The 24785-nt window shown below is 40.4% G+C and overlaps 1 protein-coding gene across 1 annotated transcript in view; it reads left to right on the top strand.

Annotated features, from left to right (window-relative positions):
- The window catches only part of VWA3B (von Willebrand factor A domain containing 3B), a 234457-nt gene that overhangs the window by 160297 nt on the left and 49375 nt on the right, over positions 1 to 24785 (top strand). The window contains 3 exon segments of the mRNA XM_057558670.1: positions 830 to 948; positions 6387 to 6437; positions 16921 to 17125. Coding sequence (XP_057414653.1) covers positions 830 to 948; positions 6387 to 6437; positions 16921 to 17125 — 375 coding nt within the window.

Genomic DNA, 24785 nt, shown 5'->3' with positions numbered 1-24785 from the left:
TGGAATAAGCCTTTTTGCAAACATACATTTATTCATTTATCAACAGATATTTGTTGAGGGCCAGGCACTGTTCTAGGTGATAGGAATACAGCAGTGAATGAAACAAAGTAATATGCAAACAGGTAAATGTAAAATATTACAGGTACTGTTAAGATAGCATGGAATCAGAGGCATCCCCAAACCCAGAAGCAAGCATCAGACACAGAAAGAAAGAACTCAAAAAGATTCCCTCATTCTGGTACTCTGCTGTTCTTACAGAAAGTGGTTTCATTGATCACTAAGCCTTTTTATTTGACATGTATAAGGATCTCTTATAAATTGATAAAGAAAATGGTCAAAAGATATTAACTATATTAACTATTAACTATATTAACTATTAACTATATTAACTATATTAACTATTAACTATAATCAGATATTCTTAAGAGAAAATCAAATTTAAAATAAATATGTGAAAAAGATGTTTAACCCAACTAGTAATTTACAAAGTAGCAACAATGAGATTCTATTTCTTATCGCCTATGCCCTTCAATTTGACAGAGGCTTATTAAGATAACACTTGATTCTGATTTGGGTTTCCTGAAACAGGTTTTCTTTTGGGAGGGTGGGGTGGTATTTTTAAAATATATAGTTTTAAAAATTGGAAGGAAAAGGTTAGCAGTGATATCTCTGATTCGTATTTCTTTTATTTTCTGTATTTTCTAATTTCTCTACAAATATAATGTATTGATTTTATAGTCAGAAAAACATACTGTACAGCCATTAGATCCATTTTTGAAGGCCCATGTTAACCTATCAAGTGACCCTTTCCTTTGGCATTGGCATATAGGTGTTCCCTCTGGCACATGTATGCAATGACACAAATAAGATGACTTTAATTAACCCCCAAGGAGTGAAGCTCAATATCTACAAGCAAAAAGTGGAACAGGCAATTAAGTCCTATGAAAAGTGAGTATTATACCTGGCTACTCTTTAATGGATGTGGAATTTGTTTTGGCTTGTTTTCTCTTCTTTTAGCTTAAATTTTTCATCTGGCGCAGCTATTTAACAGTGGTCCATAAGGAATATTAACAGCAGCAGCAGCTAACATAGGGGGCTTCCTCTGTGCCAGCACTGTGTTAAGTACTGGGTTGGCCAAAAAGTTCGTTCGGGTTTTTCCCTAAGATGTTAACAGAAAAACCCGAGCAAACTTTTTGGCCAACCCAATACTTTACCTGAGTATGTTCAACAGGGTTTTCCAGAAACCATCTTCCCTTTCCAAACTGTAGAAATCTCATGTTTCCATGAACTCTTTAGAGCTTTCCTTTTAGCAGAGTGAATTGGACCATTTTAGCATCGAACATTCTGTAAAGTGACACCACACCACAACAAAGAGATAAAATGCCACAATAATGAGATAATTTATTTAAACAATTTTTATATCAAAATCAAGAAGATGACCAAGTTGACTACAGTGAAAACTGTACTCCTAAATAGCCACTGTGTTAGTATTGAGTTAGGGGGCCTTTTTTCCCAAGGGCAAATAACCCAGGGTTTGCCAGGCAACTGCCAGTCTGGAGAAGGAGACCCAGGTGGGAAGGAGACCCAGGGTCCTTGAATCCCAGCCCCTTCCTGGGGCCTGGCTCCTTCTGGCCTGACCCAGGAGCCCGCCTCAGAGTGTTGGTGGAGAACACAGCTCTGGGGCTAGAATCTCACCCGCTCCCAGCTCTCTAATCACCTCCGCACCCTGCCCCTCAGCACTTAATTAGCCCTTGGTGCACACGCTTAATTAAACTTTGAGCTACCCAGCTCCTCCAGGCAAGCCTATTCTTGGTTCTGGAAGCTGTGCAATTGGGTTTTCATTTACCACCATGTGGTTGGGAAAAAGGTAATAAAGTACGCCAAAGTGAATGACGGGGCCCAGGCCAGCATTTACTGATCTGCTGTCATTTTGCAGTGTGTCTAGTGTGTGTTCAAAAAAAAGTATAGGGCTTCCCTGGTGGCGCAGTGGTTGAGAATCTGCCTGCCAATGCAGGGGACGCGGGTTCGAGCCCTGGTCTGGGAAGATCCCACATGCCGCGGAGCAACTGGGCCCGTGAGCCACAATTACTGAGCCTGCGCGTCTGGAGCCTGTGCTCCGCAACAAGAGAGGCCACGATAGTGAGAGGCCCGCGCACCGCGATGAAGACTGGCCCCCGCTTGCCACAACTAGAGAAAGCCCTCGCACAGAAACGAAGACCCAACACAGCCATAAATAAATTAATTAATTAACTAAAATTAAAAAAAAAAAAAAAAAAAAAGTATAAAGCCTGACTTCTGTTGCCTAGAGTGCACGACCCAGCGCAGAGGCTGGCCTTTCCGCCCCACGCCCATCACAGTCTTCTCCGAATCTCCTTACACTTGAGCCTCCTCCACTGCCCTTGCCTGAGAGCTGAGGCTGTGTCGCATGGGCTCCTGCAGCTGCCTCCACGGGCTTCTCAGGACTTCTCTGAGTCTTTGTGGGCCCTTCATTTCTCTCAAAGGCAGGCTGAACTCTGCCAAGGCTCGCCCTCCCCTGTGGGCCTGAGACTTTGCTCTGTAGGTACCCTCTTACTGGTTCTGGCCCTCTTCTCCGCCTCCCCACCCCCGCACCAGGCAGTCCTTCCCTTGCCTTGAAGCTCCACTGCCCCTCTTCCTGCCCCCTCCCACCAGCTGTCCTCTTTCTTTCCTTCTTGCCTCAGCGCCAATGGCCCTCCCCAGAGAGGCCTTTCCCCAATGACTCTCCACCACCCACCTTGCGTGTGGCCCTCGGAGCGCTCACAGCTTCTGTACAGGCCTGTCCCTTCCCCATGAGGATGTCAGCCCCCGAAGGCAGGGGCTGGGCTGCTTGCTTTCCCCCTGGTCTCCTCTTCCTAGCAGGTGTCACTATATATATATATATATATATATATATATATATATATATATATATATATATTTGACTGTTGGAATTTAATTTGAATTTGATCTAATTCAAGTTTACGTATTAAAATTGATCCAATTCAGTTATTCAAAAGGAAATATAATAATATCATTCATATTGTAATTTAATTTGCTTGACTCATTCAAATATTTGAGTGCTGTAATTACCTGGTCTGTGAAAGCCTGATGCAAGGCCATGAGCTGGGGCTTTGAGGTCAGATAGCTCGGGGGTTTCATTCTTGGCTCTGACAGCTACTTGACAGGTCATATGACACTTGTGAGCTTCATTTGCAAGATCTGGCTCACAGGGCAGTTGTGAGAGTTATGTAAATTATATATAAAGAGCAACTAATGTTAATTATTTCCCTCTTTCATTCCCTATATCTGCTGATGCTAAAATAACCATAAATACATGGAATGGAAGGGTCATACAGCTCTTCCCACTGAGCTGACCCTTTCCCGAGAGTTTCCAGAAGGACAGGGACCCTTCCTTCCCAGGCAGAAGAGAGTCCTTCATTAATGGCAAAACCAAAATACAGACATAGTAGTGATTTGTTCCAGTTCTTACTTCCCAGTGAGTGAATCAGAAAAGCCTTTTAGTACCCTTAGAGGAATATTATACTATATTGTTTATTAAAATGATATTAATTTAAATATGATCATTAACATTTATTTTAATATGATTAATATTTGATATTATTGATTGCATTAGTATTAATTATTTGGTATTAATAACTTGATGTTTATTTTAAATGAATTATTTATTTAATATTGTTATTTAATCATATTAACATTAATATTACACAGAGCAAAGCTTCCTGATCTTTTGTATTCAATAGTATTTAAGAATTTTGCTGGCATAAATGTCAGTTCCCTTTTCCATCTTGCTTCATCTTTCTGAAGATAGGCAGAATATGAAAAGATGAAAAGTAATTAATGAAACTTAGTTTATCCCCATCTCATCCCCAATAAAACGTTTCTAAGGAGTTTCCCACCACAAGTAAGCCAGATAGAACCCTAAGTCTGTATGGTTAGGGGTGACCAAGTGAGTGGGAAGCTCACAGTCCTCTGGCCAAAATAGTGACATAAACTAGCAATTTTGGTCACACTTAGTGCCCATGTGTAGGAGTCCTTCTGGTTCAATATTTTAAGAATTGCAGAAGCAGTTTTGGCTTTGTGTGTCTGAGCATAAGCTCTGAGTGAGGATTACCAGGGCTGGCTGGATTCTGGGGTGATTTTTCCTCAGCTTGTGTTGTGACTCTAAGGTCAAGGTCTCAGCCCTCAGATCCACAGGAGAAGCATCAGTTCTGGCTCAGGGACCAGGCATAGTAACCTCTGCTTATCATCGATTTGCTTGGGCTGCTGACTAGACTTCTGAAGTGTCATTAGTTACAAGTTGCTTTGCAAATGAGCCACTCGGTACAAGTGGATTTGCAAACTAGAGGTAGAGAAAGCTAGTAAAGGCTACGCTCAACCAAATTTCAGTCTCCTAAAACAAAGAGGAAAACTGTGGTTTGTCAAATCCCAGCATCCCACAAGGACTGCCCTCGTCCCGCACGCTTAGAGGCTTTCCCACGGTTGCCTTCCGGGACAGTGGAGCCGGGATTCACACCCTCTCTGCTCCCCTCAGCTCACACCCACTCGCTTTTTCTGCCCTGTGTGCTTTGAAATAGTTCAGTGAAGGCAGAAAACAGAGGAATAATAGAGGTTATGAAAATACCCTCTTGGAAAAATATTTTCTAAAGAACCGAATTAAAATTAGAGACTTGTCCTAGCTAATTGGACCCACATTCACCAACTGTTTCTGAGTGTCTAAGCCTCACCCTCCTTCAGAAGCTGGAGAGAATGAGCCTTAGTTATTCCTGGTCACTTTATACATACAGCTCACTTAATCCTCGCAACTCCAAGGGTAGGTGGTGTTATCTTTGTTTTATCAATAAGAGAACAGAGTTTCAAAAAGTTATGTAACATGTTCACACAGCGGCAAAGTGGAGATGCTGAGATTTGAACCCAGACCCACGTAGCTCCCAAGCCCTCGTCACACTCCCAGCCTCCCTACTCTACTGCCTGCACTTTCAAGGTTTAGACTTAAAAGGATTTACAGTTTTGTTTTGTTTTTTCCCCAGAAATGCACACAAGCCTTAGAAGCCCTGATCATTGTTTCATCAACCACATCATTAAAGAAAACCATTTCCAAATAGGCCCCAAAGAACCAAAAACATCAAGAGACACAGGAGCAGAGCTGGCTTGTTTCCCACTTCCTGACTCTTTCTGTCACTTACAGAGCATTTACCTGTGTCAGACACAGTTCTGTGTGCGGTGCACATAACTTGTTCATTGAGTCTGCACTGCAGCACAGGGAGGGAGGTACTGTGATTACCCCCTTTCTACAGAAAAGTTGGCTACTGGCCCAAAGTCTCCCAGCTAATAAGAGGAGGAGCTAGCTGAGCTTTGGACCCAGGCAGTCTGGCTCCAGGGTCTGTGCTTTTCACCACCGTGCCAGACCCCCTTTGCATGATCTCACCAGGCCTGTGATGGGAGATCAGGGCAGGATAACACCACCCGAAGTGTGCTCCGAGAGCCCTGTGCCACGGACGCTGGGTCCAAGGATTAGAAGCGTGCCTCCTGGGGAGAGGCAGTATTCTCCCACCCCATTTTATTGAAGCTTTTTTGCTTCATGCAACACCAGCTCACAACCTGTGGAGCCAGTGTTCTGTGCCCTGTGCCCTAGTAAGCCTGATTTGGGTGATGATGTAGCACTACAGAACTGGGCTGGAAGCTCTGGAAAAAGCACCACTGATTAGTAACAAGAAAAGGAGCTGTAACTACCTGATAGAAAGCACTGGCTCCAACTTCCTCCCTTCTTCTTGGGTTGCCAGCATCTCTCTGCAAACGCGTTCGGTGAGCTTTAGTCTCAGCCCCACCAACTCTCGGTGCTGGATAAGTAAGGCGCTTCATCTGTCTGCCCCTCTCAGCGGCTGCATTTGGAAAACAAGGAGATCAGGCTGGTTGATCTCTAAAGTGTGTCCCAATCCTCTTATTTATGACCCTATTAACCTTTTTTTTTTGCTCTGAGAATCCAGACAGAAGAATGTCTACAGAAGGCAGGCTAAGGGCACACATATTTTTCCTTATGAAGAAAAGCAGTGGGTGTTTAGAAATATCTTCATGCAGAGATGATGAGTACCAGTTTGTTTGCTGCCTTTTCTCAGCCTGGGTTTTACCTGATCCAGCTGAGAGCTGTGCCCTCCTTTAGTATTTAGCACGATTGCCACAAAGCCATGAGGCTTCCGCAGTGATGCTGAGGGTGGGAGACACTCACATCCAATCTCTTTGAGCGAGTGGCAATGACGTGGTCCAGCGGTGGTGGTGCTGCGTGGCTTGGGATCTCCCTGCGCGGGGTCAGCTTTTTGTCATGAAATGAACTATTGCTACTAAATAACTATTGTTGATTTTTTTTTAAACAGGCGCCTGAATAAAATTGTTTGGCAAGCATTATCTCAAGAGGAAAAAAAAAAGTAAGCCAGTTTCTTCTCACTTTTTAAAAATTTTTTAAATTTTGGTGAAATTCACATAACCTACAATTAACAGTTTTTAAAAGTACAATTCAGTGGTACTTAAGTTATTCAAAATGTTGTGCAAACCACCACCTCCCTCTAGTTTCAAAACTTTTTTATCATCTCAGAAAACACCTTGCACCCATTAAGTAATCCTTCCCCATTCCTCTCTCCCCCTCTGGTAACCACCAATCTGCTTTCTGTCTCTGTGAATCTGCATATTCTGGATATATCATATGAAAGGAATCATATATCATGTGACCTTTTGTGGCTGGCTTCTTTTACTTAGTTAATGTAAAAATTTAATGTTTTCAAGGTGCCTCCAAGTTGTAGGCATATGTAGTATTTCCTTCTTTGTTATGCCTGAGTAATGATCCATTGTATGTATATACCACAGTTTGTTTATCCCTTCTCCCACTGATGGATATTTGGGTTGTGTCTACTTTGGGGCTTTTATGAACAATGCTGCAAAATATGTAGAAGTTTCTGTGTGGACACGTGTTCTCATTCCTTTTGAGTACATACCTACCCATGGATATTCTGGGTCACAGAGTAATTCTGTGTTTAACTTTTTGAGGAACTGCCAAACTTCTCATTTACTTTCCGCAACTGCATCTTTTTACATTTCGACCTCGTACATACAGCAATGTATGAGGGTTCTTGTTTCTCCACATTGTTGCCGACACTTGTTATTTTTCTTGTTTTAAAAACTGAAGTCGGGCTTCCCTGGTGGGGCAGTGGTTAAGAAACCGCCTGCCAATGCAAGGAACACGGGTTCGAGCCCTGGTCCGGGAAGATCCCCTTAGCAGAGCAGCTAAGCCTGTGTGCTACAACTACTGAGCCTGTGCTCTACAGCCCGCGAGCCACAACTACTGAGCCCATATGCCACAACTACTGAAGCCCGTGCACCTAGAGCCCATGCTCCACAATAAGAGACGCCAGTGCAATGAGAAGCCCACGCACCGCAACCAAGAGTAGCCCCCACTCACCACAACTAAAGAAAGCCTGCATGCAGCAACGAAGACCCAATGCAGCCAATAAATAAATAAATAAATAAATTTATATAAATAAATAAATAAATAAAAATTAAAAACTGAAGTCATCCTAGTGGGTGTGAAGTAATATCTCATTGTGGTTTTCACTTGCATTTCCTTAATGATCAATATTGTTGAACATTCTTTTGTGTGCTTGTTGGTCATATGTACATCTTCTTCGGAGAAATATCTATTCAGGTCTTTTGCCCATTTGTAAATTGAGTAGTTTGTATTTTGTTGTTGAGTTGTAAGAGTTCTAGATATCAAACCTTATCAGATATATGATTTGCCAGTATTTTCTCCCATTCTATAGATTGTCTTTTCACATTCTTGATAATGTCCTTTTTTTGCCCAAAAGTTTTTAATTTCTAGGAAGTCAATTTATCTATTTTTCCTTTCATTGCTCATGATTTTGGTGTCAAATCTAAGAATCTATTGCCAAATATGAAGTCATGAAGATTTACCACTGTGTTTTCTTCTAATACTTTTATGGTTTTAGCTGTTACATTTAGGTCATTGATCCATCTTGAGTGAATTTTTGTATATGGAGTGAGGTAGGGGTTCAACTTCTTTTTTTTGCATGAAGATACCCATTTTTTTCTAGTAACATTTGTATAAGAGACTATTTTCTAGTACCATTTGTTTAAGAGACTATATTGAACAGTCTTGGCATACTTGTCGAAAACCAATAACCATATATATTTGCATTTATTTCTGAACTCTCTTTCTATTCCATTGGTCTATATGCTTATTTTTATACCAGTACCACACTCTTCTGACAACTGTAGTTTTGTAGTGAGTTTTGAAAATGGGAAGTGAAAGTCTCCCAACTTTGTTCTTCTATTTCAAAGTTGTTTTGTTATTCGTGGCCCATTGAAGTTCCATATGAATTTGAGGATTAGCTTTTTCATTTCCACAAAAAAACCATTGGTATTTTGATAGGGATTACACTAAATCTGTAGGTCACTTTGGAGAGTATTCCCAAGTTAACAATAAGTCTTCCAACTCATGAACATGGGATATATCTCCATTTATTTAAGTCTTCACTTTTCTTCAGCAATATTTTGTAGTTTTCAGTGTACAAGTCTTTTACCTTTATATTATTTTATTCTTTTGGATACTATTGTAAATGGAATTGTTTTCTTAATTTTATTTCCAGCATATAGAAATACAACTAGTATTGCTAGTATGTAGAAATACAACTTTTTTTTTTTTTTTAAAGTTTTAATTGATTGATTGATTGATTGCTTGACTGCTATGTTGGGTCTTCGTTTCTGTGCTAGGGCTTTCCCTAGTTGCGGCAAGCGGGGGCCACTCTTCATCGCGGTGCGCGGGCCTCTCACTATCGTGGCCTCTCTTGTTGCGGAGCACAGGCTCCAGACGCACAGGCTCAGTAGTTGTGGCTCACGGGTCTAGTTGCTCCGCGGCATGTGGGATCTTCCCAGACCAGGGCGCGAACCCGTGTCCCCTGCATTAGCAGGCAGATTCTCAACCACTGCGCCACCAGGGAAGCCCTACAACTTATTTTTGTGTGTTGATTTTGTACCTTACAACTTTGCTGACTTTATTAGTTCTGGTAGTTTTGCAGTGGGGGGAATCTATGGAATATTCTATGTATAGAAATATGTCATCTACAAACAGAGATAGTTTTACTTCTTTCCAACTTGTATGTCTTTTATTTCTTTCTCTTGCTTAATTGATTTGAGAATTCCAGTATAATATTGAATAGCAGTGGTGAAAGAAGGCATTCTTGTCTTGTTCCTGATCACAGGGAGAAAACTTTCAGTCTTTTATCATTGAGCAGGATGTTAGTTGTGGGTTTTTCATAAATGCCCGTTATCATGATAAGGAAGTTCTCTTGTATTCCAAGTTGATTGTTTTTATCATGAAAGTGTGTTTGTGGAATTTTGTCAAATGCTTTTTCTGCATCTATTGAAATGATCATGTGGGTATTTTTGTCCTCTGTTCTATTGATGTACTGTATTAAATCATTTGATTTTCTTAGGTTGAACCACCCTTGCATTCTTGGGATAAATCCCACTTAGTCATGGTGTATAATCCTTTTAATGGTCTATTGGATTTGTTTTGCTAGTAATATGGTGAGGCTATTTAGTTCTATATTCATAAGCAGAAATGGTCATGTAGTTTTCTTTTCTTTAGCATCTTTGTCTGACATTGGTATCAGATGAATCTTGTCCTCATATAATGTATTTGGAAGTGACTCCTCTCTTCTGTTTTTTTGGGATTGAATAGGATTGATGTTAATTGATCTTTTTATGTTTGGTAGAATTCAGCAGTGGGGCCTTTTGGTCCTGGACTTTTCTTTGTTGGGGGATTTTTGATTACTGATTCAATGTCTTTATTATAAGCTGTTGAGATTGTCTATTTTGTGTGAAGTCAGTTTTGGTAATTTGTGTGTTTCTAGGAATTTGTCCATTTGTATAGATTATCTAATTTGAAAACATACAGTTCATATTATTCTTTATAATCCTTTTAATTTTTGTAAGATCAATAGTAATGTCCTTGCTTTTGTTTCTGACTTTAATAGTTCTGTCTTTTCTCCTTTTAGTCAGCCTAGCTAAAGCTTTGCCAATTTTGTTGATATTGTCAAAAACCAACTTTTCATTTTGTTGATTCTGTTATTTTTCTATTCTCTCTTTTGTTTATCTCTGCTCTAATCTTCCATATTTCCTTCCTTCTGCTGGCTTTGGGTTTAGTTTTCTCTTCTTTTTCTTGTTCCTTAAGGTGTACACCTAGGTTGTTGATTTGAGATCTTTCTTCCTTTTTACTAGACATTTACAGTCAGAAATTTCCCTCTGACCATTGGCTTTGCTGCATCCCATGTGTTTTTATATATTGTGTTTTCATTTTTATTTATCTCAACGTATTTTCTAATTTCCAATTTCTAATAGTGATTTCTTCTTTGACCCATTGGTTGTTTAAGAGTGTGGTGTTTAAATTTATACGTATATACTTCCAGTTTTCCAGTTTTGTCTCTGTTATTATTTCTAGCTTCATTCCACTGTTCTGGAAAAGGTACTGTATATGATTTGATCTTTAAAATATTTTGAGAATTGCCTTATGACCTAACATATGGTCTATCCTGGAGAATGTTGCATGTGCATTTAAGAATACTTATTCTACTGTTGTTGGGTGAGGTGTTCTATATATAAATATAGTTGTTTTATAGTGTTTTCTAGTTCTCTGTTTCCTTTGTGATCTTCTGTCTGGTTGTTCTGTTATTGAAAGTGGGATATTGAAGTCTCCTTTTTGTACAACTGTCTATATCTTCCTTCGATTTTGTCAATGTTTGCTTCATATACTTTTGGGCTCTGTTGATAGATGCATATGTATTTACAGTTGTTATGTCTTCTTGATGATTTGACATTTTTATTAATATAAATAATGTCCTTTTTCTTTTGTAAAAGTGTATGACTTAAAATCTATTTTATCTGATATTAGTATAATCATTCCAGCTCTCTTTTGGTTATTAGTTTCATGGAATATCTTTTTTCATTCAACCTATTTGTGTCAACCTATTTGTGTCAACCTATTTGTGTCTTTAAGTCTAAAGTGGGTCTCTTTATAGTAGCATATAGTTGGATCATGGTTTTTTTAATCCATTCTGCCTATCTCTGTCTTTTAACTGGTGAGTTTAATCCATTTACATTTACAGTAACTACTGATAATGAAAGACTTACTTCTGTCATTGTGCTATTTGTTTTGTATATGTCTTGTCTATTTTGTTTCTCAATTCCTCCAATATCGCCTTCTTTTGTATTTGATTTTTTTTCTAATGTATCATTATGATCCCTCTTCATTTCCTTTTTTGCATAGTTTTTCATTATTTTCTTAATGATTACATGGAGGTTACAGTTAACATCCTAAATTTATAACAAAGCAGTTTGAATTGATATCAACTTATTTTCAATAGTGTACATTACCTCTGTTTCTATCCAGCTCCATCCCCTCTTTATATTGTTATTGTCACAAATTACGTCTTTTACATTATGTGTCCGTTTATAATCATTGTTTTCTGCATTTGTCTTTTAAATAATGTAGGAAACAAAAGAGGAGTTACATGCCAAAAATACAAGAATATTAGCTTTTATATTTACGTATGTAGTCATCTTTGCGAGTCATCTTTATTTCTTCATATGGCCAGTGTAACTTGTTCCAGTGTCCTTTTATTTCATCCTGAAGAGCTCTCTTTAGCATTTCCTGTATGGGGAAGCCCTACTAGCAACAAACACCCTTGGCTTTTGTTATGTGTTAACAAATGTGTTAATTTCTCCGTCATTTGTGAAGGATAGTTTTGCCAGATATAGAATCCTTGCTTGATAGTGTTTTCCTCTCAGCATTCTAAATATACCATATCAATGGGACTTCTCTGGTGGTCCAGTGGTTAAGACTCTGCACTTCCAATGCAGGGGGCATGGGTTTGATCCCTGTTCAGGGAACTAAGATCCCACATGCCATGTGGCACGGCCTAAATAAATAAATAAACAAACAAACACTATCACTGCCTTCTGGACTTCATGGTTTCTGATAAGAAATCAGCTGTTGATCTTATTGAGGATTTATTGTTCATGAGCCACTTTTGTTCCTTTCAAGATTCTCTGTTTGTCTTTGTCTTTCAACAGTTTGATTATAGTATAGTGTCTTGGTATAGCTCTCTTGAGTGTATTCTGCTTTTCGTTCACTGTGCCTCTTGGATTGTGTAGATGTATGTCTTCCATCAAATTTGGAGAGTTTTTGGCCATTATTTCATTTTTGCCAAATATTTTCACCCTTTTCTCTGTCATTTCCTTTTGGCACTCTCATAATGCATATGTTGTTAAGCTTGATAGAATCCCATATGTCCTTTAGACTCTTCTTCATTCTTGTATTCTTTCTGCTCCAGAGACTATGTAATCTCATTTGATCTATCTGCAAGTTTGCTGATTCTTTCTCCTGCCTGCTCAAATCTACTGTTAAAACCCTCTAATGAATTTTTCATTTCACCTATAGTACTTTTCAGCTCTAGAATTTCTATTTGGTTCATTTTCATAATTTCTCTATATTGATATTGTCTAGTTGCTCATATATCATTCTCAGGATTTCATTTAGTTCTTTGTCCATGGTTCCCTTCACCTCTTTGAGCATATTTAAGACAGTTATTTTAAAGTCTTTCTCTACCAAATCCAGTGTCTGGACTTCATCTGTCAGTTTCCTTCTTTCCATGTGAATGGGTTATATACTTCCATGTTTCTTTGTATTCTTTGTAATTTTTTATTGAGAACTGAACATTTTGGACATTGTAACGTAGTAACTCTGGAAATTAGATTCTCTACCCTCCCCAGAAATTTCTGTTGTTGCCTGATGAAGGCTGCAGTTGTCTGTTTAGTGTCTTTCCACACTATTTTTGCAAAGACTATATTCCTTGTCATGTGTGTTCACTGAAGTATTGTTTCATCTCTGTGGTCAGCCAGTGACCTGACAGAGATTTCCCTAAATGCAAGCCTCTCTCTTCATCAAGCATTCGCCTGGATACTGTAAGTATTCAACTAGATTCCAGAGTTCCAATATAGCTAATTCTATCAATAGTTGTTTTGGTGAAAAGACAAATTCCTTGATTTCTCTACTCCACCATCTTTCATGACATCACTTCCCTCCTTACTATCTAAAGCAAGGTTTGAGTAAGTTATGAGGCCTTTATTATATTGAGATAGTTTCCTTCTATTCCTAGTTTGTTGAGTGTTTGACTTTTTAATCACGAAAGAGTGTTGAATTTCATCATGATTTTGCTGTATCAATTGGGATGATCAAGTGGGTTTTTTCCTTCATTCTGTTACTGTGATGTATTATATTGATTCATTTTTGTATGTTGCATTCCAGGAATAAAATCTCACTCTTCATGGTGTATAATCCTTTCATAATATGCTGTTGAATTTGGCTTGCTAGTATTATGTTGAGGATTTTTGAATCAATGTTCACAAGGAATATTGGGCTGTAGTTTTCTGTAGTATCTTTGGCTTTGGTATCAGGGTAATGCTGGCATCATAGAATGAGTTTCAAAATGTTCCCTCCTCTTAAATATTTGGAAGTATTTGAGGAGGATTGGTGTTAATTCTTCGTTGAATGTGTGGTAGCACTCTCCATGGAAGCTACATAGTGCTGAGCTCATGCTTGTTGGAAATTATTTGCTTACTGATTCAGTCTCCTTACTAGTTATAGGTCTGTTCAGATTTTTTATTTCTTCCTGATTCAGTCTTAGTTGGTTATAATTTTATAGGAATTTATCCATTTCTTCTAGGTTATCCATTTTGTTGGTGTATAATGGATCATAGTAGTCTTTTATGATCCTTTTTATTTCTGTGACAACAGTTGTAATGTTCGCTCTTTCCTTTCTGATTCTAGTTATTTGAATCTTCTCTTTTTTCCTCTTAATCTAGCTAATAAGCATTTGTCAGTTTTGTTGTTCTTTCCAGAATCTAACTCTTAGTTTCATAGATTTTTTCTATTGTTTTTCTATACTCTATTTCACTTACTTCTGCTCTAATCTTTATTTCCTTCTTTCTGCTAACTTGGGTTTAGTTTATTCTCCATTTTCCCAGTTCCTTTAGGTGTAAAGTTAGGTTGTTGATTTGAGATTTTTCCTCTTTTTTAATGTAAATATTTAGCACTATAAATTTCCCTCTTATGACTGCTTTTGCTAAATCTTAGACATTTTGATATGTTGTATTTTTATTTTAAAATATCTCAAGATATTTTATAATCTCCCTTATGATTTCTTCTTTGACCCATTGGTTGTTTAAGAGTGGGTTGTTTAATTTCCACATATTTGTGTATTTTCCAGTTTTCCTTCTGCTACTGATTTCTAGTTTTATTCCGTTGTTATTGGAGATTATACTTTATATGATTTAATCTTAAAAACTTTTAATACTTGTGTTCTTACATGTGGTTTATCCTGGAGAGAATGTTCCACGTGCACTTAAGAAGAATATGTATTCTGCTGTTGGCTGGTGTTGTGTTCTGTATATGTCTGTTAGGTCTAATTAATCTATAGTGTTTTTCAAGTCCTCTGTTTCTTTATTGGTCTTCTGTTTGGTGGTTCTATCCATTATTGAAAATGGAAATTGAAATCTCCTCCTTTTATAGTGTTTCCTTCTATTTCTCCCTTCAATTCTGTTAATGTTTGCTTCTATATTTGGGAGCTCTGAAATTAGGTGCATATATATCTATGATTGACATATCTTCCTGGTGAATAGACCCTTTTACCATTATATAATGTCCTTCTTTGTCCTTGTAACAATTTATGACTTAAAATAGTCATAATTTGCTGATTTATTTCTTCTGATTGACGAAGTGTGCTTTTGAAGCTCTCTAGTGAATTTTTCAGTTATTGTATTCTTTTTATATATATATATCTTTATTGGAGTATAATTGCTTTACAATGTTGTGTTAGTTTCTGCTGTACAACAAAGTGAATCAGCTGTATGTATACATATATCCCCGTATCCCCTCTTGAGCCTCCCTCCCACTCTCCCTATCCAACCCCATTGGGTCATCACAAAGTACCAAGCAGATCTCCCTGTGCAATGCAGCAGCTTCCCACTAGCCATCCATTTTGCTCGGTTATTGTATTCTTCAGATCCAGAATTTCTGTTTGGTTCTTTTTATAGTCTCTATATCTGTTGATATTCTCATTCTGTTCATGCATCATTTTTCTGATTTCATTTAGTTGTCTGTATTCTCCTTGAGCTCACTGAGCATTTTTAAGACAGTTATTTTCAATTGTTTGTCAGGTAATTCATAGATTTCTGGAGATTATTTTGTTCCTTTGATTGGGCCATCTTTCTCTGTTTCTTTATATGCCTTAGTATCTTTAGGCAATATTTGGGCATTTGATAAAACAAACACTTCTCCCAGTCTTTACAGATGGCTTCTTACAGGGGAAGACCTTCACCAATCATTCTGGCTAGAGATTCTGGGACCCTCTCACACCTTTTCTGAGGATATGTCTTCTCTAGGCTTGTGCATGTCATTTCCCAGTTGAGGAGGTTTTGCCCCTGTTTTTTTCTCAGGAACCCATAATCTCTTGCTCTCCCTGGTGTCTGTCTTTGGTACTGCAGTATCTCTGGTGCTGTAACCACCATGAAATTTGCCTTTGTTCTCAGCTGCCCCACCCTGGCATCCAAAGTATACTGCTATTTTTATCAACATTCTGAGTCAAGAGAGACAGAAGCCAGTCTCTAGGGCAGCCCCACAAAAGACCAAAATGCTGGATACATGTTGAATAGGAGTTTTCTCCCAGTTGCTCTGCAGTGTGCCAGGGAAGGGGAGGGGCTTGGCCAGACAAAATGCAACACATTTTCCTACTTGCTTCAATGCCTACTCTTCTTGGCTTTGTGCTCCTGGAGGGCAGGTATGTTTTAACTGGTTTCTAGAATTCTCACAAAGGCAGTTTGGTCTTTATATGGTTAAGTCAGCATCTTTGTTGGGGAATGAGGGCCTGGGGTTTCTCATGTCACCATTTTGCTGACATCATACCAATTTAGATTTTTTAATAAGAATTTTTGCTGTCTTCTGTTGACAAGTTTGTTTGTGGATTGAGTCCTGTGACTGTACTGGTTTAACAGTGTGGTCTTCCAACACCCAACATCTAAAAAATGCCATGACATTTTCAACAGTAAGAGAATGACAATTATGAAATGTTTTTCCACCCCCATGTCCCTAAATCAATCAATCCCTGTACCCTCTTCCATGAGTATCTGACTCAGAAGTACTGGGACTGGAAACAGAATCCAGGACTTGGGACCTCCACACCCCACTGGGTTCCCCTGGAATCACACAGCTTGTTCATCAGCTGATAGAAAGTTTGGCTTCTGTTCTTTGTGTACCAAAACAGTGAACCCAGAAAGTTTAGGCCTATTTAGGCTTATAAGAGGAGAGAAGATAAAAATAGCTAAAATGAGCTAATAGGAGAATTCCTGCACTGAGACAAATATTTGGGTTTGGTGTTTCCTTTGTTTTCCAGAGTCACTGCTAGGCATAGTTGTGTGAAATTTCTTTGAAACTCACTGTTGGTTCTGCCAAATGTTAGACCTAGGGAGAAAGGAATGGGTTCCAAATACGCTGAAAAAATTGTTGAAAAGATAACTTATGTGTGTCAAACTTCTATAAAATCAGATCATCAAATTAGGTAATGGGGAAAAGTGCCTACCATGACTCGGAGATGATTGTTTCTAACTTGCATAAACTACCAAAGCCCTGACAGACCAGAAGGCATGGCTGTGATTCTGTCAACTGACACCTGACATCTGCTTTGACAGATGTTTCTCAGGGGAGCGTTTACAGAAAAACCATCTTTCCATATGTTTTCTATTATGATCACTTTATGTTTCTCTTTCTTCTTCTTCTTTTTTTAGGTTAGGTGCAAACAAACCAATGCGTTACTTAGAAAACAAGGCAGCTTTAAACAAGGCATTAGAACGGTTGAATTGGCCCATTTCATTGAAGGAGCTGTCAGTGCTGGAGAATGAAATCCTAGCTGGGAAAATGTACGTGCAGCAGGCCATGGAGCTCCAGGAGGGTGCCAAGAAGGAGAATCATGTGAGCAGGGCGCTTGAAGAGGTGTGTACCGTGGAGGTGTTTGTATTCCCTCCCTCCCTCCTATCCCAAGCCCTTGCCATCCCTGTGCTGGCCTCCCCTCTCTCCCACCTCCCACTGCACTGATCTCTAAGAGTTACAGCCAACCCACTTAAGGTCTCAGGACTTCTTTCAACAGAAAGGAAATGCCATTTGATTTTACTCTGGCCTTATTTTTTAAACAATACATGCTTTAATTGAAAAATAAAGCTAAACAGAAGTATCGTGTAGTGATTAAAAACCTGGACTTTGATATGAGCCAGACCAAAGTCCGGCCTCAGATCTGCCACCTAATCCCTGTGTGATCTTGGCCAGTGACTCTCTCTCTAAACCTTAGGGTTTTTTTTTTTAATCTGTAAAATAAGAGTGTTAATAGTATCTGCCTCATAGGCTTGTTATGGAAGTAAAATGAGCATTTAAAGTACTTAGTATTGAAAGCTCCCCCCATAAGTGTTTGCAATTATTATTACTAGTAAAACAGACCTTCTACAAGGAAAATTTATCTGGCAGCCATATTATTTATTACCACTTTGTATCATTTACTTTTAATTGTTTTTCTTCCTTGAATAAATTTTACACATAATTGCAGTTAGAGTGTCCATAATCATTTTATGGTCTGCCTTTCACTTTAGCATTGTCTCATATATTTTCTGTGTTTTTGCTGAATCATCAGACTGATATTTTTTGTGGTTATATAATATTCCATGGTGTGTAAATACCCTGATTTGTTTAACTCTTCACTGGATGTTGGATATTTGAGGGTTTTTTCAAATTTTCTTCTCTTTCACATCATGTTTTAATGCTTCTATAGTGCATATAGTTGCACTATTTTGCTAGGATAAATTCTTAGGTATGGGATTCTTGGACCAAAGGACATGAACATTTGGGGGCTCTAAATACTTGCTGCCTGTGTAATATCCTCTTCCTGACTATAGTAGGGTGTGTGTAAACCTGGAACAGTTCATCCAGAATCTTACTGAGTTCTATATAATTTTCATATATTCACCATATGATAGTCTAAGATATATCCAAGGAAGTGACCTCTGAGATTCATCTTTTTTGATTTCAGTCTTTGCTAAGTGATACCAGCTTTGCCTGGTTTTAAATTCTGTATTTGCTGTTCTAGATTCTTGTGTTTTATTTGCTTATTTTTATTTTATTTTATTTTTCCCCTGCAAATGGCTTTTTTTCCTTCAGTGTAGAAAGCTATTTCTTTTGTGCAGAATGCAAAAGTTTTATCATATCTTTATTTTTTTTTAATTTTTGTTTTTATTTATTTTATTTATTTATATATACTGGGAGGGGGGTGGTTGTTTTTATTCAAAGTGACCTCCTCAAAGAGTTGTTCAGTCTTTCCTTGGAAGGCACCCAAGGCATCTGATGACCCCAAACATGTGGCTGTCTATTGGCCTTCCTCACGTAGATGCCCTGTAAACACCAAGAATCAAGAAGACTGAAAATGAATTAACTCCCTCTCCCTGGAAATCTGCTCTTCGTTTCCTCATGCTTCTTCCTCTCCGTTCTTTCATTTATTCATTGAAATATGTATGAGTTCCTATGAGGTACCAAGCCCTATTCTAGGCACTAGAGGTACCTAAACACATGGACCAAGTCCCACTCTTATTCTGGTTGAGGTGAACAGATAGGTTCTAAATGATGGACTTTCACATGTTGAGCTCTGGTGACATTACTGCCTAACAGCAGAATTTGCAAGCATTATTCTTTTATCTATACTTTATATTAAATGTTAAAATGGGAAGTGTTGCTAATGGAGTGAAAAGAAGCCTCTTGTGTTTCAGAACGTAGTGTAGTCTCCTGAATTTGTGGGAATCAAAAGCTCATTGTTCATGGGATATGAATTAATTGCTCTATTTCTTTATTCCCTTGTCCACGGAGTGGGAATTAAAATAATTTCCACAATTTCTTCATCCAGAAACATTTGTTCACTCCCTACCATGGATCAGATTCTGTCCTTGGCACAGGTGGTCTCAGCCTGCCACATTCTTCTCTCTTTCCTTGGGGCCTCCCAAGGTGATACTATACATTGGACACAAAATAGGGGTTTGTTAACAGCAATGGAGACATGGACCCAGCCTAGTGGAGGAGACATACTGGCATAGAACATAACCTCTGTGAGAGCTGAGATCTTGTCTGGCCTTACTTGTAGCTGTATCCATAGCTACATCCACTGAGAATGATGCCTGGCACACAGTGGACATGCAAAAATATTTACTGAAGGAATGAAACCCAGATCCTTATAGCAGAGTATTATAAATATGACAACAGAGGCATAGCCATAGAACAACTGGAAGATGGGAAAAAGTGAATGATTCTGGCTGAGGGGTTGAGGAAGTCTTCATGGAGGGGATGATTGAATTTGGTCTGGAGGGATGTGTAGGAATTTGAGGGGGGGAGTGTGAGAAATGTTCTGAGTGAAAGAAACTGTTTGTGCAAAGGCAGGAAGGTGGAAAGAACATGGCATGTTCACCAGGGGCGTGGCAGGAGACAAGACGGGAAAGGGAAGATGGCCCCAGAATACAAGGAACTTGGAAATCTCTCCTAGGATCAGGAGCCAAGCCTGTAGGAAATGGATACCAGCGAGGGATTTTCAGCAAGTGGAGGACATGAACAGATTTGTGTCTTGGAAAGATTATTTTGGCAGCAAGATGAGGCTCAGTGTAGGGGGGAAAGACCAAAACCAGGTGCAGACTCCACTGAGAGGTGTTGAGTCCGGTACAGTGGGGAGGGAATGGGTGAAAGAGATACCAGTTGGTGGAAAGTGAATGTGTGGGGTGAGCCAGAGGGCAACGTTGAGGATACCCACAAACTTCCCGTCTTAGACAACTGGGAGACAGAGGCACGGTTAACCACCACATCCGTGTCACCTCTGCTCTGCAGAGTGACAGCCCCTCTAAACACCCTGTCATTCTCTAACCCCTTCCCACATTTTTGTTTTCTTCACAGCACGTTTCACCACCTGACATTACGTACGTATTTGTTCATCATCTGTCTCCTCCACTGGAATGAGGGTGGGACTTGGTCCGTTGTGTTCTGGGTATTCCTAGTGTTGTTGGAGTATTGCTTGGCACCTTGTAGGCACTCCCAGGTATTCGAATGAATACATGAATGAAAGAACAAGAGGAAGAGCTACCATGAGAGGCAGAGTGGATTTTCAGGGAAAGGTAACTCACTTTAGGTCCTCTTGATTCTTAGATGTCCACAGGGCATCCCGGCGAGAAAGGCCGATAGGCAGCCATGTGTTTGGAGCTTAGGAGGGAAGTTCATGTTAAAGAGATAGATTTGGAGGTCATTTGAGGTGCTGAGAAAGGAAGAGGAGACTGTGGAAAGGGCCAAGATGGGAAAGCTAGAGGAGCAGAAAGCCCAGGGTAGGGAGCTATGATGTCAGAGCCTGAGGAGGAGACATGGCAAGAGCTCTGGGTCTGGAGTCAGAGAGACCTGAATGCAAGTCTCAGCACTTCCAGATGTGGACCTTCCTTAGGCACTCTAAGCCTAGATCCCTCATCCTTAAATTAGAAAAATCATAGTAGCCACCTGCAAGGTGGTTGTGAGACAATGCGCATAACATGCTCAGTACAGTGTGCCGCGCTAAATGCTCAACAGGAAATGCCCTCAACACACCTTGCCCATCATTGCTATTTCCATTGTTAAAATATTACTGAGGAGTTTGTAAAGTCATACAGGATGATGTCTGAAAACCATTTGATTTTCAGGAGGGAGATCGTTAGTGATCTTAGCCAGAACAATTTCGGTGGCATTTTGGGAGTGGAAGCCAGTGTGCAGCGGATGGAGAAGTAGAGAGCAGTGGCGAAAGTAAATACAGGAAGTGCAGACTTTTTTTTTCAAGATCTTCCTCGAAAGCAAAGGAGAAAAAATGGAGGGAACTTGATGTGGGAGCCAGAGTGAGGAAGGCATTGAGTTTGTGTAATGGTATTGATGAGTCCACTGCTGCCCCCTTTCTTGGTCAGGGGCTAAGGCTGTCCTTTCACTGCCCTGTCCCTACATAGGGTGACCAAAGCCCCCACTGTCAGTTCAGGAAAGCACCCATGTGCCCAGGACAATAATCCATAGGTAATGAATGGGCGGGGAGGGGTTCATAGGTGTCAGCTCATCTACAGAGTTCTTTCCACTCTCAGCATGGCCCTCTGCAATGGAAGATTTTCTGTATTATTTTCTTAAAACAGTACTTCTCCTTACCATGTGTGATGTATTGTGTGGTATTTTTATTCCATTTTTATCATGCTCTGTTGAGTTGATTTCACGACCTGCTAACAAGTCTCATCCTTCAGCGTGAAAAATGGTTCAGACCAAAGCTCAAGATTACAAGGCCTTTTGAGATCCTGCGGTAAAAATCCATCACAGAAGCAAGTCATTTTTATTGATTCATATTTAAAAAGTCTCACTTTAAATTTTTTTAGCAGAGCACAGATTTTGATCAATGGCTGTAATTTGGAGAGGAAGGAACCTTCTGTTTTTCATTAAGACCCCCTAAAGTTTATTGAAAACAAGTAACAAAAGGTGATCAAAGTTGGTCGGAATGGGATGCCCAGTCAGAAATGCCCACGTGTGTTCAGAAGGGAGTGGTCACTATTTGATCCACTCCAGAATATGTTATGGAGTCTGGAGGTCTGTGGCTCTCTGATACTTTCCCCTGCAGTACACTGGCACCCAAAGTAGCTGCCGCATTGGTTCCTGAGTTTGGGACAGCTTCATGATTTTTCTGTTGGTGAGGATCAGAGGTGGGGAGAAGTGGCTATACATGCCAGTGTCTGGCTAGAATGTGCCCTGCTTTTTCCACTCAGGCTTTCACTGGCAGTCCCTTGCTGGCCCCAGGATCAGACGTAGGGCAAGAATCATTATCCCACCTGCTCTGCCCAGCACCTTATACTGGGCACATTACATGATTAGTTGTCCCTCCCTATTTCTGTAATCCACTAGTTTTGTGGCATCCCTGGAGACAGGTGCTTGGCTTACTGACTACATAATGAAAGATCTTAATTCTGAAATTGTAAATTCCACTTGAAAGCTCCCTTCACCAGCACCCCTCTTGTTGCCATGATTGCAGAGTCCAACGTCATTGGCCAATCCTGAGCCCTCAGAGCTGCAGTATGATGGAAATCACCAAGGGCATCTGAGTTATAACTAACCTTCCCTAGTTTTCCCTGGGAGCCTGGTCTAGGGCAGCTCCAGCTATGTTGTCCTGCAGCATTTCCTTAGTAAATAAGGATTGTTCTCCAGAGCAAATCCCACAGAATCCAGGCCCAGAAAGATCCAACAGGCTTTCTGCACCCAACCTTGGCTGCCTTGAAAAACTCGGAGGCAGAAAATCTTGTTAAATTCTAAGTAGCTCTAAACAACCCTACTAGAGGCCTTGGAAATGTATTTACACAGCTGGCTGCACGTGGTTACTTTTCCAAGTTGAGACTGGCAAGGAATGTGGAGTCTCTAGCTTTGAAGAATGGCTAATTGAGTGCTCCACTCCATGGAAAACTGTCCAGGAGAAAGAGAGTGTTAGGAAAATGCACAGCAGGAGGGAGGATATGGGTGAGGCTGGGTGAGATGGGAATGGGAGAATGAAGGGACGAAAAGAGACCACTTGGATTTGAAAACATTATATTGGGTTGTGACTTTGACACTACACAGGAGAACATTAGTTGGGGAGACTTAAAGAGAAATTTCTTTGAGTTGTATATAAAATGAAGTCAGAATAAGTAGCGTCATTTGTTATGTTTGCTCCCAAATAATAATTGGACCAGTTGTCATTCTTGCATTGTAACCCATCCTTTTGCAGCTCTCATTATTCCCTCTTTAAGGGGAGAATGGAGGCATCACACCTTAACCCTTTATGACTAGCCAGCCTTTCTCATTCCACAAGTAAAACCTTTAGTCTCTTCTGCTGATACTTGGGTCTGGTAGGAGGACTGACTCCGTAGTGACAGTGACACAGAAGATCCCCTGGTGCAAGGGTGGGGAATTAGCAGGTGTGGGTTGTGCATCAGTGATGCCATCACACAAAGAATGACACGTGCACATTCAGGCCAGTGCCTTGGTGATACATTAACATATGGAAACCAGACCCCCGATGGGTTCCTGAGAGATAATGGTAGGACATGTGGCCAGGGTGGGACTGAAATCCCAGAGAGAGTGAGGTGCCTGGGTGGGATGGGCGAGGATGCCAAAGAGAAGATGCTGCCATGTCGTGATCGTGCCACAGTTAGCTGGGGATTTAAGGAGAGGGTCCTGCTCAGGAAGACCAGCCACTGAAGGAAATTCACAGAAGGGAAGAAAAACTCCCACCAACTCTAAACAGTATCCAGAAAGGTTTCTGTCTAGTATCCTGATGTTTAGGAGTGGGAAGGAGAATATCAGCTCCAGGGACAAAAATCACTGCCAGATTGTCTTTTCATTCTAAAGCTGAAGACAACCATCTTGGCTGGAAATTTCAGCTGGGTGGACCCTAACACTCTTTTGCCACAAGGCTCATCTTTTTTCATTGGCATAAATTCTACCCTAAACAGATTTGGGGATGGTCATTGACCTCCCAGTCTGAAGGAGGAGAACCAAATGTGGAGGGCTTATCAGGAGGGTCCAGGCAGGAAACAGAATCCCATTCAGTCACTCCAAGTGAAGAAACATTAATGAAGGGACTATTTGCAGAGGCAGAGGCAGGTCTAAGGCAGCCGAAAGGGGATTTCACCCCAGCACTGGCAATAGCAGGAAGTTGTCACCACCCCCAGACTTGAAGGGTGGAGGGAAATAGTGCTACTGGAACCTGTAAGAGTGAAGGCCGCTAGCCAGAGTAGGAGGTATTCCTAGAGAGACAAAGGGCAGGGAGGGAGGGCAGAGCCAATACCCCAGTCTTCCTCCCCCTGCTGCCCTCTGACCTCTCGCCTCCCATTGGCTCAGCCTATTGGAAAGTCAGCCAACAAGAGAAATTGGGCCATGTTGTCCTTGGGGGTCAGCCTCCTGGGGCATGGAGCAGGGCAGGGCAGAGAATGGACCTGGGGGCAGGAGGATGGCCCAGAGTAACCAGCACAGAGATCTCTTGAAAAGTTTTCTTAAAGGCTCAGCATTTCTTTTTATGCCATCACCTCGTGTGAGGTATCTGTATACAACCACAGCAGACGGCTGGCGGTGGTCCACGCTCCAGGCGATGACACAGAAGTGACTCCAGTGTACGGCCGTGGTGCATCTCTGGAGTAGCTGCCTGTAGATAACGATGTCAGCAGCATCCGAATTGCAGGCCACAGCGCTGCAGTAATTTTCAGGTTTAGATACTTAAAACATTTCAAGTTTTCCTCTCTTTGATGCTTCCCTAAAAGAGCAACAAGGGAGTATTCCCTGAGAAGATGTTACAAGTGTGCTCTTCAAGCTAGGGGAATCGTTCGATTCAGCATCTAATGCATATTTATTAGGTTCCTTTGCTACTACCAAAAAAAAAAAAAAAAACCACCCAAAATAAGTTCACCCTCCCACAGAAGCCCTTTGAGTTGCTATTGACTGAGATTTGACTGGAGATTTGACTGTCCGAGTGGTTAAGTCTTCTCCCTTGCCCAGTGCTGGGGACCTGTCTGGGGGCCGTCTGGTAGTTCAGGGCGTCATCCTGTAATTGTTTCCTGTGCTTCCT

The sequence above is a fragment of the Balaenoptera acutorostrata genome, chromosome 12 (genome assembly GCF_949987535.1).
Source record: "Balaenoptera acutorostrata chromosome 12, mBalAcu1.1, whole genome shotgun sequence".
Classification (NCBI taxonomy): Eukaryota; Metazoa; Chordata; class Mammalia; order Artiodactyla; family Balaenopteridae; genus Balaenoptera; species Balaenoptera acutorostrata.
Note: the sequence above shows the minus strand (reverse complement) of the source record. Positions and strands in the feature narration are given on the sequence as shown.